General features: G+C 47.3%; 1 protein-coding gene across 26 annotated transcripts in view; it reads right to left on the reverse strand.

Moving 5' to 3' along the window:
- Positions 1–13,426, reverse strand: part of MACF1 (microtubule actin crosslinking factor 1) — a 408,649-nt gene that overhangs the window by 66,403 nt on the left and 328,820 nt on the right. The window contains exon 1 of one of the 26 annotated variants that reach the window (XM_055255185.2): positions 6,652–11,829. The exons of the other annotated variants lie outside the window; for them this stretch is intronic. Within the exon in view, the coding sequence (XP_055111160.1) occupies positions 6,652–10,854 (4,203 nt within the window). The 5' untranslated portion in view covers positions 10,855–11,829. Of the gene's footprint in view, positions 1–6,651; positions 11,830–13,426 lie in introns of those variants that run through there. 26 annotated transcript variants of the gene reach the window in all.

Raw genomic sequence — 13,426 nt, forward strand, 5'->3', positions numbered from 1 at the left:
ACATTAAGAGTATGAAGGGGCTGGGCGCGGTGGCTCATGCCTGTAATCTCAGCACTTTGGGAGGCCGAGGTGGGCAGATCACGAGGTCAGGAGATCGAGACCATCCTGGCTAACATGGTGAAACCCTGTCTCTACTAAAAATACAAAAAATTAGCCAGGCATGGTGGCGGGCACCTGTAGTCCCAGCTACTCGGGAGGCTGAGGCAGGAGAATGGAGTGAACCCAGGAGGTAGAGCTTGCAGTGAACCGAGATCGCACCACTGCACTCCAGCATGGGCATCAGAGCGAGACTCCATCTCAAAAAAAAAAAAAAAAATTGGGTTCCTCTCAGTTATCAGAGGGATAGAACCAGCCATATTTCACTAGCCTGGATTTATTTCCCTTCCTTTTTCTTCCATGAGCCAGGTGAGTCAATTAAGGCCAGGGGATGACAGAAAATGGAAGAGGACAAAAATAAATATAAAAGAAAATGATAAGTTTGAGTAAGACCAATTTTGGTCAATATGAGACTACAGACCACACTAGGATTAGGAAACTGATTCTAGAAAGAATGGTCTATGGCTGGCTAAGATTACCAGGGAGGGAAAGCCCCAGGCAACACTGAAAAAGGAAGGTTATAAAAGTAATTATGAGTGTACTTCATTTTTTACTATAATTTGATTATACCATATTTTCTTAGGCAACATTACAAAGCAGCTCAGTTAAAATGACTATTTCTCCAACAACATGGTTCTCAGAAAAAACAACTGCTATAATTCCATTTTGTAGCATTAAAGATGTTTCTGCTGAAGAAAAATCAGATAGAGGTGGGAAAAACATCCCAAGTTTAAAGGTGCTTTTGGTACAATAAAATGATAGTGGTGAAGGTGAAGGAATGAAAAGGCAAAGAAGGCAGAAAGCCAAGGTATGGAGGGAAGATGTCAAGTCCACATTACAGGGCCCTCTTTTACTCAATAACCAAATCCTATCTCACTCTACAACTGACATTTAAATTCTTTCTGTGCTTTCTAACATGACAGCCAGCAGCTACATATAGCTATTGACATTTAAATTAAATTTAAAATCCTGTTCCTCAGACCCACTAGCCACGTTTCACATAGTCAAAGCCACAGATGGCCAGTGGTTACTCTATTGGACCATCGATAGAGAATAAATCCATCTTGGCAGCAAGTCCTACTGGACAGCACTTTAAATGATACAGAAAAGTAAAATAGGCTAGGCACAGTGGCTCATGTCTGTAATCCTGGCACTCTGGGAGGCCAAGGCAGACAGATTGCCAGAGCTCAGGAGTTTGAGACCAGCCTGGGCAACATGGCGAAACCTCGTCTCTACTAAACACACACACACACACACACACACACACACACACACACACACACACATACATTAGCCAGGCATGGTGGCGCATGCCTGTAGTCCCAGCTACTCGGGAGGCTGAGGCACAAGAATTGCTTGAACCCAGGAGGTGGCGGTTTCAGTGAGCCGAGATCATGCCACTGCACTCCAGCCTGGGCAACAAGAGAGAAACTCCATCTCAAAAAAAAGAAAGAAAAGTAAAATTATATTTAAATAGTTCAATAATCTCTTTCATATACAAGCTGAATATCCCTTATCCAAAATGCTTGGGATCAGAAGTGTTTCTGATTTCAGATTTATTAAAAGTTTGGAATATCTGCATTAAATACTTACTGGTTGAGCATCCCAAATCTGAAAATCTAAAATCTCCAGTGAGCATGTCTTTTGAGCATCATGCCAGCATTCAGAAAGTTTCAGACTTGGGAGTATTTCGCATTTTAGATGTTCAATCTATAATAAGAGCTACTGCTACTTTAAACATCTGGATTTACTTTGTTTACAGACATGTCCTATAGAAGCATTAGCTATTCCTTCATTTCTCACTTTCACTCTATGGATTGACAGGGACAATGGGTATTTGTATCATTTCTCATAAGTTAAAAAATATATGAAAGCACCTCTAAATATTATCTATTTTGAATATAAGTGAACAGAACGTTAAAGAATGTACATTTGAAAACACCTGCTTCCTTCTGTCAACTCCCAAATAAAGCTGTTTTGCAAAACCAGTGCTTTCAGATACACTAAAATGCCTACTCCTTAGTATTTCACACACTGTTAGTGAAATAGGACTGTGTCATGTTATTAACTAAGCGGCACTGGCAGACATTTTCCAAAGAAGTACACTAGTAAAAATTGTTGCAAGGTTGTAAGATGCAACTAGGACACAAAATAGGAAATTTCCCAAAGAACTCCTTAAAACACTTTTATCTTTGTTACTGCATTTTTTTTTTTTTTTTGAGACAGGGTCTCACACTGTTGCCCAGGCTGGAGTGCAGTGACATAATCTCAGCTCACTGCAACCTCTGCCTCCCAGGTCCAAGTGATTCTCCCACCTCAGCCTCTCAAGTAGCTGGGACTACAGGCATGCGCCACCACACCCAGCTAATTTTGTATTTTTTGGTAGAGACAGGGTTTCACCATGTTGGCCAGGCTGGTCTTGAACTCCTGACCTCAAGTGATCTGCCTGCCTGAGCCTCCCAAAGTGCTAGGATTACAGGCATGAGCCACGGCATCCAGCCTTGTTATTGCATTTTTCCAGTTTTATCCTGACTAATTCTTTTCTGTTGTCCTTTGTTCTCTTTCTCCTCTTCTAGATCTCTAAATGATCTTTGGGGGTGGGAGTGAGGGAACGACGTCAGTTCTGGACTCTCTTCTTTTTCTATACTCTTCCTAGGCAATTCCATCAATTTCTGTGGGTTTAAATACTAAACACAATAAATGCTTATGACTCTCAATTTGTCTCTCTGAGTTTCAAGCCTATATATCCAACTGCTTTCTTAATATCTCCATGCAAAAAAAATGAACCACAGGCAATCCCAAGCCTAACAGTTCAAAGATGAAACAGTATCTCCCACTTTCCCTTACCTCTTCTTTAAATCAATAATTTATACTATCCACTTCACTATACAAACCAGAACCTAAAAGTCACCCTTGATAACTCCCTCAGCCCCAACACAGAAGCCACAATCAGATCTTGTTGATTTTACCTCCAAAATATATCTTCAATCCCCCCTATTGTCTTCAAATCCATTGACATAATTTTATCCAAAGAATTTGCCAAAATTTCTAACTATGTATTTATTTTATATTTATCTGTGGTTTTCTTAATATCTGCCTCCCCCACTCAGTATAAGCTCCACAAGGGCAAGGACCATGTCAATTCTATTTACTGTAGGAGCCTAGTACCTGGCACAGAATAGGTACCCATAATATTTACTCAGGCCGGGTGTGGTGGCTCATGCCTGTAATCCCAGCACTTTGGGATGCTGAGGCGGGAGGATCACCTGAGGTCAGGAGTTTGAGACCAGCCTGGCCAACATGGTGAAACCCTGTCTCTACTAAAAATACAAAAAAAAAAAAAATATATATATATATATATATAAATAACTGGGTGTGGTGGCACATTCCTGTAATCCCAACTACTTCGGAGGCTGAGGCAGGAGAATTGCTTGAACCTGGGAGGCAGAGGCTGCAGTGAGCCAAGATTGTGCCACTGCACTCCAGCCTGGGCAACAGAGTGAGACTCTGTCTAAAAAAAAAAAAAAAAAAAAAAAAAAAAATTTTTTTTATTCCATGAATGAATGAATCCTTGTATAGAAACTGTGTTAGGGAATGCAAAAAACCAACGAAGATTCTGCCGATCAGCAGAGCATTCAATCACCGAACTGGAATTGTGGTGCTCTCCAATTTTTGCTTAAAAAGACTCCCTTGGCAAATTGTAATCTTATAGAACCCTTATTTTATACAAAAGTTTTTTTTCTTCCTTTGAACCAGTGACTCGGATTAAGACTGAAGAAGTCTATAAATAGGTAGAGAATTTATATAACCAGAGATTGGTCTCAGTAGGCCTCAGATCCCACTACAGAAAAAGCAAACAAGTTTTTGGCATTTTAGTTCTACCAAACTCTGTTGTTATCGCAATTACAAAGTTTATATCTATTTTAACCATGTATCCATGTCTGCACTTGTACATATACATACAGACATAGAGGACCTCAGTTCATGCTAAATCACTTGTCGAGTTCTAAGTATTTATATATAAAAATGGCAGGTTCAGTGGCCTCTTGGAATCCTCTTAATGGAAGAAATAAAAAATTCATAATCTCCCATTTTGGAAAAACCTTTTAAAATAATATTTCACCAATTTAGCAAACCTGTATACTCATGTTAACTCTATAATGATTTGTTTTGTTTCAATATTTTCAAAATAGCCTCTCTACATTCTTGTTGGTTAACAGTCCTGGCTGAGGCTCAGATCTATCCTTTCCTGTACACAGATATAGGCATTTGCTCACTTCCAGATATTCCACAAAGTAACCACACTTCAAAGATGGGCAACTTTGCAGCTGGGCTATCATTTTCTTCTCCTGTCATTTACGTCAGGCAATATTTCATAAAAGGATTACCTCCTGTAGCTGGAAGGATAGTTAGAGATTATGTGGCCATCTACTTATTTTGCAGATGAGGAAACAAGGATTCCAGAGACTGATACAGGATTTCTATGATTTTTTCCCCTTTATGCAGATTTGATTGCCTCACTATAAATTTAATCCTTGTATTTCATGATTACTGCTACATAAGCTTTATACTGGAGATATTTTTTTTTTCTTATCTCAGAGATGGGGTCTTACTATGTTGCCTAGGCTATTCTCGAACTCCTGGCCTCAAGCAATCCTCTTCCCTTGGCTTCCCAAATGTTAGGATTAGAGGTGTGAGCCACTGTGCCCGGCGAAATATTCTGTATTATCAAGAATGGCTCTGTTGCTGACCTACTGTCTTCACTTTGGACAGGTTATTGGGATCTCAGTGTCATTCCAAATTCAATAAAACTTGGAAAAATGAACCAAAAATCCATCAGTCTCAAAGATGACGCATCCTAATTTGATGGAATGCTACCTGACAAAATAACTGGTAAAGCTCAAGGTAAAACCACCACCACTCAGCAAGGCCGGATTATCTTAATCAATCCTCTTAATTAAAGAGCTCATGGCATGCAATCAAAATGATTTTGTTGTTAGGACCTGCATGTTTAACTGGTGCTCTAGCTGACTTAAGGCTGCCCTGAAAGGCTCTACAATGAGGTGAATGAGAAAACTCATCTTTCTTGTAGCATCCATCCATACTCTAGGAAACTGATATTCATGCATTCAGTCAGCCAGTCAACAGCAAATGCCTGCTATGAAGAAGGCAGTATTTTGAGTCCTAGGGATGCGTAAAATCAAAACAATCTTCTCAGTCATCTCTTGTGTTCAGATTAAACCTCTAACTCCTGCACTCTTTACCATTGACCAAATCAAACCTAGGTAATTAACTGTGGAAAGCTGCTGATCTCAAATTCCTTGGATTAGGAGTGCTCAAGGATGTGGAACATCGTTTCCAACTGTTTCCTAACACATCCGGTTCTCTAACATTAAGAATCTTAGAGCCGGCTGGGCGCAGTGGCTCACGCCTGTAATCCCAGCACTCTGGGAGGCCGAGGTGGGCGGATCACGAGGTCAGGAGATCGAGACCATCCTGGCTAACACAGTGAAACCCATCTCTACTAAAAAATATATATATATACAAAAAATTGCTGGGCACCTGTAGTCCCAGCTACTCGGGAGGCTGAGGCAGGAGAATGGCGTGAACCCGGGAGGTGGAGGTTGCAGTGAGCCAAGATCGCGCCACTGCACTCTAGCACTCCAGCCTGGGCGACAGAGCCAGACTCCATCTAAAAAAAAAAAAAAAAAAAAAGAATCTTAGCGTCAAGACAAACCTAAGAGGACATTTAGCCCAATTTTCTTGTTTTATAATAAAGAAACAAGAGGTCCTGGAAAGGAAAATGACTTGCTTAAGGACACAAAGGCAGTTTGACAAAGACTAAAATATCTCTATTTTTCATAAACATTATGCCTAGCTCTAGTTTTCAGAAACACACATTTGCATTTAGAAGTTCTTAATCATTCAGCTTTATTGCTTCTCCCCAATCTGCTTTGGTAAATTCTTTCAACTAACCAACATACCTATTTGAAAAGAACGGGGAGGATATGGCCAGTGATTGCTAATCTGATACGCGTGGTACCTTAAATGTATCTCATTTTATCCTCACAGAGTTATGCCTTAACAAATGAAGAAACAGGAAACTCAAGAATAGCTAACTAATTTTCCCAGAGTGGTTAGGAAGCACCCCAGGTCTCATTCCAAAGCTCACACTCTGGCCTCTACCTAATGTTGAAACCACCAATGAATAAACTGTCTCTTGGTTTAGGAAAGAACATGCTCACTGTATAATTCAAAAGCAGAATCACCCTTTCCTGTTAATAATCTTTTTAAAAATGTAAATCAACAACTGTTTATATCCCTGTTTTCCTTGGGATTGGCTTATCTGAATAGAAAACGAAGCATGAAATTATAAAGTTTTTCACCAGACAAAATTATATTTTCCCCAAAAACTCAACAGAAAGACTACAAATTATAAGCCCAGGAGACCCAAAAAGAACAAAAGAACTATCTGTGCCATTTCTCATCACCACTAGGTCTTGCAAATCTCACTTTACTCTCTAGACCCTTCCCAGAATCAAAATGGACAATTACCTCATCTGAATTTAATCCAGTGGTTGCAGCCAGAGGCACTTCCCCATGCAGCACTGTGCTGGTCACCTCTTTTATGCCAAATACTAGGGAATCAAGGTCCTCCTTGATCCACATTCCAGTGGAGGAAGCCTCCTCTACAACAGGAGTTCCTTCTTCTGAAATAGGCACTGAGTCAGTGTGGGCAGAAACTCCCAGGAAGGGCACACCAATGGGGGAAACTTCCTCCATAGGAGGCACTGCAGCAGCTGGGATGGCAGGCACCTCTGGGGTGGGCACTGAAGCAGCAGGGATGGGAAGCACCTCTGGGGTGGGCACTGAAGCAGCAGGGATGGCAGCCACCTCTGGGGTGGGCACTGCTGAGGTGGGTTCCTCTAGGTTGGACACTGCAGCTGCTGGGGAGGCAGGCTCCTTAGGGGTGGGCACTGAAGCTGCTGGGGAAGTGAGTTCCTCTGGGGTGAGCACTGCAGCTGCTGAGGAGGTGGGTTCCTCTAGGGTGGGCACTGTTGCTGCTGGGGAGGCGGGCTCCTCTGGGTTGGACACTGCAGCTGCTGGGGAGGCTGGCTCCTCAGAGGGGGGCACTGAAGCTTCCGGGGAAGTGAGTTCCTCTAGGGTGGCCACCATAGCTGTAGGGGTGGGCAATGAAGCTGCCGGGGAAGTGGGTTCCTCCGGGGTGGCCACCACAGCTGCAAAGGAGGCAGATTCTGCTGGAGTGGGCACTGCAGCTGCAGGGGAAGCAGATTCTGCTGGGGTGGGCACTGCAGCTGTAGGGGAAGCATATTCCTCTGGGGTGGGCACTGCAGCAGCTGGGGAGGCAGATTCCTCTGGGGTGGGCACTGGAGCAGCTGCGGAGGCAGATTCCTCTGGGGTGGGCACTGCAGCAGCTAGGGTGGCAGATTCCTCTGGGGCGGGAACTGCAGCAGATGGGGAGGCAGATTCCTCTGGGGTGGGCACTGCAGCAGATCGGGAGGTGGGCTCCTCTGGGGTGGGCACTGCAGCAGATGGGGAGGTGGGCTCCTCTGGGGTGGGCACTGCAGCAGCTGGGGAGGTGGGCTCCTCTGGGGTGGGCACTGCAGCAGATGCGGAGGTGGGCTCCTCTGGGGTGGGCACTGCAGCAGCTGGGGAGGTGGGCTCCTCTGGGGTGGGCACTGCAGCAGCTGGGGAGGTGGGCTCCTCTGGGGTGGGCACTGCAGCAGCTGGGGAGGTGGGCCCCTCTGGGGTGGACACTCTAACAGCTGTAGTATCAGGCTCCTCTGGAGCATGCACTGTGGTAGCTGGGGTGACAGGCCCTTCTGGTGTACTATCCTCCTCTGTGATGGGTACTGCAATAGCTAGAGCAGTCCACTCTGGGGAGAACTCTGCGACAGCTGACATACCCTCCTGTGTGATGGCTGCTGCAACAGCTGGAGCAGTCTCCTCTGGGAAGGACACTGCAGCAACTGCAGCAGTCCCTTCAGGGACAGACACTGTAACAGCTGGGACAGTAGCCCTCTCTGGGGCTGATACTGCAGCAGCTGTGACATCCTCCTCCTCTAAGGAGACTATTGAAGCAACTAGGATGTCCTCATGTGGAAAGGGCACTATAGCAGCAACTACAGCACTTCCCTCTGGGGCAGGCACTGCAGCAACTGAGGTATCCTCCTCTGGGCTGGGCAGTGCAGCATCTAGGGCATCTTCGACAGTGGGCACTGCAGCAGTCTGGGAAGGCCTCTGGAGGATGAGTATCCAATCCTCTAAAACTGGTTCAGTATTACCAGCCTTGGTAACTTGTTTCTCTGGAAAAATATTTAGGAATGAATCTGAATCTCTCCTTTCCATCTCCCCTCCCTCTGATGATGCCACATTCAGCTCAGGCTTTGTATCATTCACAGTTTCCACTCCATCTGGATTAAGTCTCAGTTCTCCACCCAGCAGGTGCAGACTCAGCATCTCTGACTCTGGGGACATCCTCTGGAGATCCTGGAAGACCTGCGCTGGGAAGTTTCTGTGGAAATGTGCTGGAGCTCGATCCTCCAAAAGCGTGGCTTGATAATCCAGCTCTTTTGCCTCACTATCCTCATCACAAACTTTCTCCACGGACAATTCACAAGCGACCACATTTCCCATCGATGTCAGACTGTTATTTTCTTGATTAACAGTTACATTCCCACTTTCCAAATGAATTTCATCTGTTAGTAAATTTGATTCATATAACACCTCTACTTCAGGTCCTGAGGTAACATCTGTTAGTTCATGATTAAAAGCAAAACTGAAGGTGACCCTCTCAATGCACTCCTCACCATTCCTCTCAGTTTGACTGCAGTCTCCCAGGGACAAATTGCCATTGTCTTTGGCCAGCTCAGAAGCAATGAAGCCTGATAATTTTTCTTCATGAGAAACCCTGTGATCAGAGTTCAGCAGTCCTCCCGGGTCCAGCTTTTCCAGTGAATCCAGATCAGCTGGCTGTCTGGACTTAAATTCTGCAGTCCTGGGGCTAAAAGGCACTTTTTCACATTCCTCCTTGCTAACAGTGGAAGTGTCTCTCATGATATCAGCGTGGGCAATAAGTTCCACAGCATTAGGCACCTGAGAAGAATCCAGGGTATTAAAATATCCACAATCCAATCCAGTATCATAATCTTTTGCCCTTACATGTAAAAGGCCTAAATGCTGTTCCTTTTCTAAGGCAGCCCCTGAAAAATGACTAATTACAAGTAAATTTTCTGCATCCTGGGATGCAGCCAGCCCTTCAGAAGAGGTTTGATTCTGTAGCTCAACTAGAGGAGTTACTCCTTCTTCACATAAACACTCCTTTTCAAGTTCAAGAAACATCTGCACTGAGTCTGTGTCAGAGAGCTGTTCTGCATCAATAGTACCCACAGTACATGCTGAATCTGAAACAAGTCCCTCTAACCCCTGAGCAGTTCTGTTTGCCACCTCACCGAGAATATCCTCACCTGTAAGAACACAATCGCAATCCAGGGGTATACCCTTGGGAACAGTAGCCAACTGGTCCTTGGCTGGCTGTGGGTCATCAGGGCAACAAATCTGACCAAGAGATAGGTGGCCAAAAGTCCTCAAGACAGCAGCTAAGCAATCGGATCCATCCTCCACCACTGCTGTGTTTGCTTGTTCTCTTTCTTCAAAAACATCTGCCAGGCTGTTCTTCTCATCTGCCATCAGAAAAGTCTTTTCCCTGTCTGACAGTTTCTCTTCCTCCCACTCTCCCTCAGCCTCCATCATAATCCATCGCTCATCCTCCTCAAACTTTAGCTCAGACTCTGTTTTCTCTCTCAGGCTGGGGGTTATGAGAACATGCAATTCTGGATCTAACAGCTCTTCACTCAGGCAAGGGGAGAGAGGTGGCATTTCCACAGTGCAGGCTGTGTCCCCAAGGGGGTGCTGCTTCTCACTGAAGCCTCCCTTAGCTAAACTTTTTGTGGCCCTCGGCCAGGTTGCACTTGAGAATCTGGATTCCTGCATTACATCTGTGTTACCACTTGTTGCTGCAGCTTCTGATTCTACAGGCTGGAATTCATGGGGAGGGTTTGCACTGTGCTCCTGAAATCTAAAGTCCTCGCAGTCTCCACTTAAGTTTTTTACATCTTGCACCTCTGGAATACCTATGGATTTGGACACATGTTCCAGAGTTACTGACTCTGACTGAGGTTCCCTGTGGTCCAAATGACCAGAACTTTCTGTCAATGCAGAACTGGACTCCTTCTTCTCTTGCAAGGAAGGATTTGAAGCACCAGCTTCTGAAACCTCACTGAGAGAAGCTTCTATCCTCTCTGCAAATTCGGGGAAGTTGGGTGGCATGAAGGACTTCCACGATCTCCTGTTAACATTGTCTTTGCGTTCTGCATTTGGCCGCCTTCTGGGTGGCACAGGTGCTGACTTCTGCACATCACTGCTTAGCTTTAGTGCATCAAATATTATCCTCTCATCCAGCTTCTTACCTTCTGGTGCTCTAGATTCAAAAACATTAGATGCTGCTCCTAATGTACCATTGCTGGATATAGTACTTCCTTCCATCTTTTCCATGGTGCTTTTTGAAGTCTGGTTAAGCTTTGACCCCTGGTCAATTTGCTCATTTATCCTCATTGTATCATATATAGACCGTTGTGGAACATAGCAGTCCTCTATGTAGCCATCCTCCTCCTCTCCTTTCCCCAGGCAGGTGGGGTTCCGCCTTAAACAGTCTGGTCTGCTGAGTGGCTTACCCATCCTTTTTCAATCAAGATGAACCATCAATCTTTCAAAAGTATTTTTCACAGGTTCCCCCCAAATGCATTCTACATAAGTTATAAATCCTTTTAGCTGTTCATACCCCAAACCACCAATTGCATCTGCCCTCCAGAAAGGCCTGGAAGTCCCGTTTTGAAACCATTCTGGGAGAAACTCTAAGACAAACAGTTTTTTCCTCACAGGCTAGCAGCCTCATAGTTGACAGCCGATATAATTTAAAATAATTCCTTGTATGGCTTATGGTTTAATTTTTTTTTTAAGAGCATTGCTCTTTCAAATACAGTCAACAAAAACCATCTGATATTGACGAGTCTTTTTCGGTATCTAGTTCCACTCACTTCTCACCGAAGCAGAGTTGGGAGCAGCAAATTTATGCCGATTGTATCCTTTAGTAACAATGGCACAGCCTCTCTAGTCTTCAAGTATGGCCCAAGCTCCTAAGAATTCCTTTCATTTTATCCTCAGTTCCAGCCCTGGAGAGTCCAGCTGGTCTGAATTAGCCATTCGTCCTCCCTAGCTGGGGTGTTTGCATTTGAACTGGGCTGGTCGGCGGATATTCCTGCAACTTTAAACACAGGAAGTCCTTCATTCGGGGCCAGCTTGGGGCTTCCTGTCTCCAAAACATCATGGCATTGTTGTGGCTCCCAGGCCAACCCTGCGCTGTAGCTGCAAAACAAGGCGAGCGGAGCCCCGCGCCAGGCCTTCGGAAAGGCGGGCGGGCGGCAGCAGCGGCCGCGGGTCTGTCGGAGGGGCTCGCTCAGCACGGCCCGCTTCCCCGCGCCATGCCGCGCGCCCCGAGGGCCAGGGTCGCCTCACCGCAGGCTGCAGGTGGCTCCCGGCCGCGCCGGCCTCAGGTCCCGCGCTCAGGAAGTTAGTTTGTCCCTCCGGCAGCTGAGTCCCAAGTGCTGTGGGCGCCGCCTCCCCCGCCGCCGCCAGTCCCCGGCCCGCAGCCGCCACGCCGTGGGCTGCATGACAAGCAGCCGCCTCTATTCTCCACCACGCCGCTGGCCCCGCGGCCCCGCCGTCCTCCCCGCCCGCAGCTGTCACGGTCCCGGCATGCAAACTTCTGGCTGGGAACAAAAGGCTCCGCTCGGGCCGGGCGGGGGGCAAGCCCTCCTCCCCCGCGCCGCGCGGCCCGCTCGCTCGCTCGCTCGCTCGCTGGAAGTGCTGGGCTGGCGGGCGGCTCTCCTCCCCCTTCCCCGCGCCGCCGCGCTGCGCCGCCCCGCCCGGGCAGCCCCCTGGAAGCCAGGGAGCGCGCGACGCGGAGAGCCCAGGGAGGAGGGCGAGGGCGGGGGCGGGGCCGGGGAGAGGAGCGACCCCGAGAGAGGAGGGAGCGGTGGAGAGGATTGGAGGCGGAGGCGCCGAAGGAGGGGCTTCTGCGGGATTCGGAGCGAGAGACCCGGGGCGCCAGCCGTTCGGCTCCCACAGCCCACGCCCACCGCGCCCCGGGGCCAGAGGGGAACGCCCCGCCCCCGGAGAGGGCGCAAGGAGAGGAACGGAACCCGTGCGAGTCTCGGCTGCGCGGCGCAAATCCCCTGACAAAGGAAAGCCCCGCCCTCCTCCCGCTGGCCCGGCCCCTCCCGCCCCTGTCTCGCTCCGGCTCCGAGCCCAGCCCAAAGGCGAACGAATCCAGAAAGGGCGCCCCCGCTCCCCCAGCTAGCCGGCTCTGGCGATGGCCACTCGAGTTCCCGTGTGCCGGCAGGTCGCGCCGGCTGGGGTGGGCCGCCTGCATCGCTCTCGGCTCCAACTCTGCCGCCAAAGGCTGTCCCTGCTCCTTCCAGTGTCACCTTTAGCGCGCCCCTTGCCGGACCGAAGAACACCTCCAGCCTTAAACCCGGCACTTTCCCGGTGTCCCAAAGGAATTCGGTCACGCTCAGAGACCAAAGTTATTGGATAACTCTAGGCACATTCTACCTTCTCTCTCCCCCTTCTCAAGTATATCAAGTCCTGGTCAATTCTCCCACCAGGATTTCTCTGCTCATAGACCTGAGTGGTATCAATGACGTAAGAAAATGGGGTGTTGGGGGAGGTGGGGATGCCAACAGCTGAGCCCTACGACCAAACACCTGGGTCCTTTATAGTTGCGCACAGCCAAGGAAACCTGAGCCTCCTTGGACCAGATGAAAAGCATGGGTATTTCAAATCTCAAATAGAAAACACTAGAGAAAAGTCGCTCACAATCCCGTCGTCCACGGCCTTTGGCTTTTAGAAAAGCCACTTGGTCACCTGGTGACTGTTAAACAAAGAAAGTACAAAGGGCAACCCAGGAAACTGTCCACCGGAGGCAGCTGCATCTCTGAAGGGGTCCAATACTCTGTTCTATTTGTGATGGCCATTCTCTGATTTTATGAAGGAAAAAAACATCTATTAAAATTCGGAATCCCTGTCGGACCATGTGGTCAATATGTACGGCAAAACTTATGGAAAAGTTATTTCTACCCTTTACACAAACAATAAGTGAAACCAACACCTGGTGTATGAAGATCTGGCACTGAAACCTTGAGCTGAGCCTTAGGTTTACTTAGGGAATCAGACTGGTCCTTGGCAAAAA

This window comes from Symphalangus syndactylus, chromosome 12 (assembly GCF_028878055.3).
Source record: "Symphalangus syndactylus isolate Jambi chromosome 12, NHGRI_mSymSyn1-v2.1_pri, whole genome shotgun sequence".
Classification (NCBI taxonomy): domain Eukaryota; kingdom Metazoa; phylum Chordata; class Mammalia; order Primates; family Hylobatidae; genus Symphalangus; species Symphalangus syndactylus.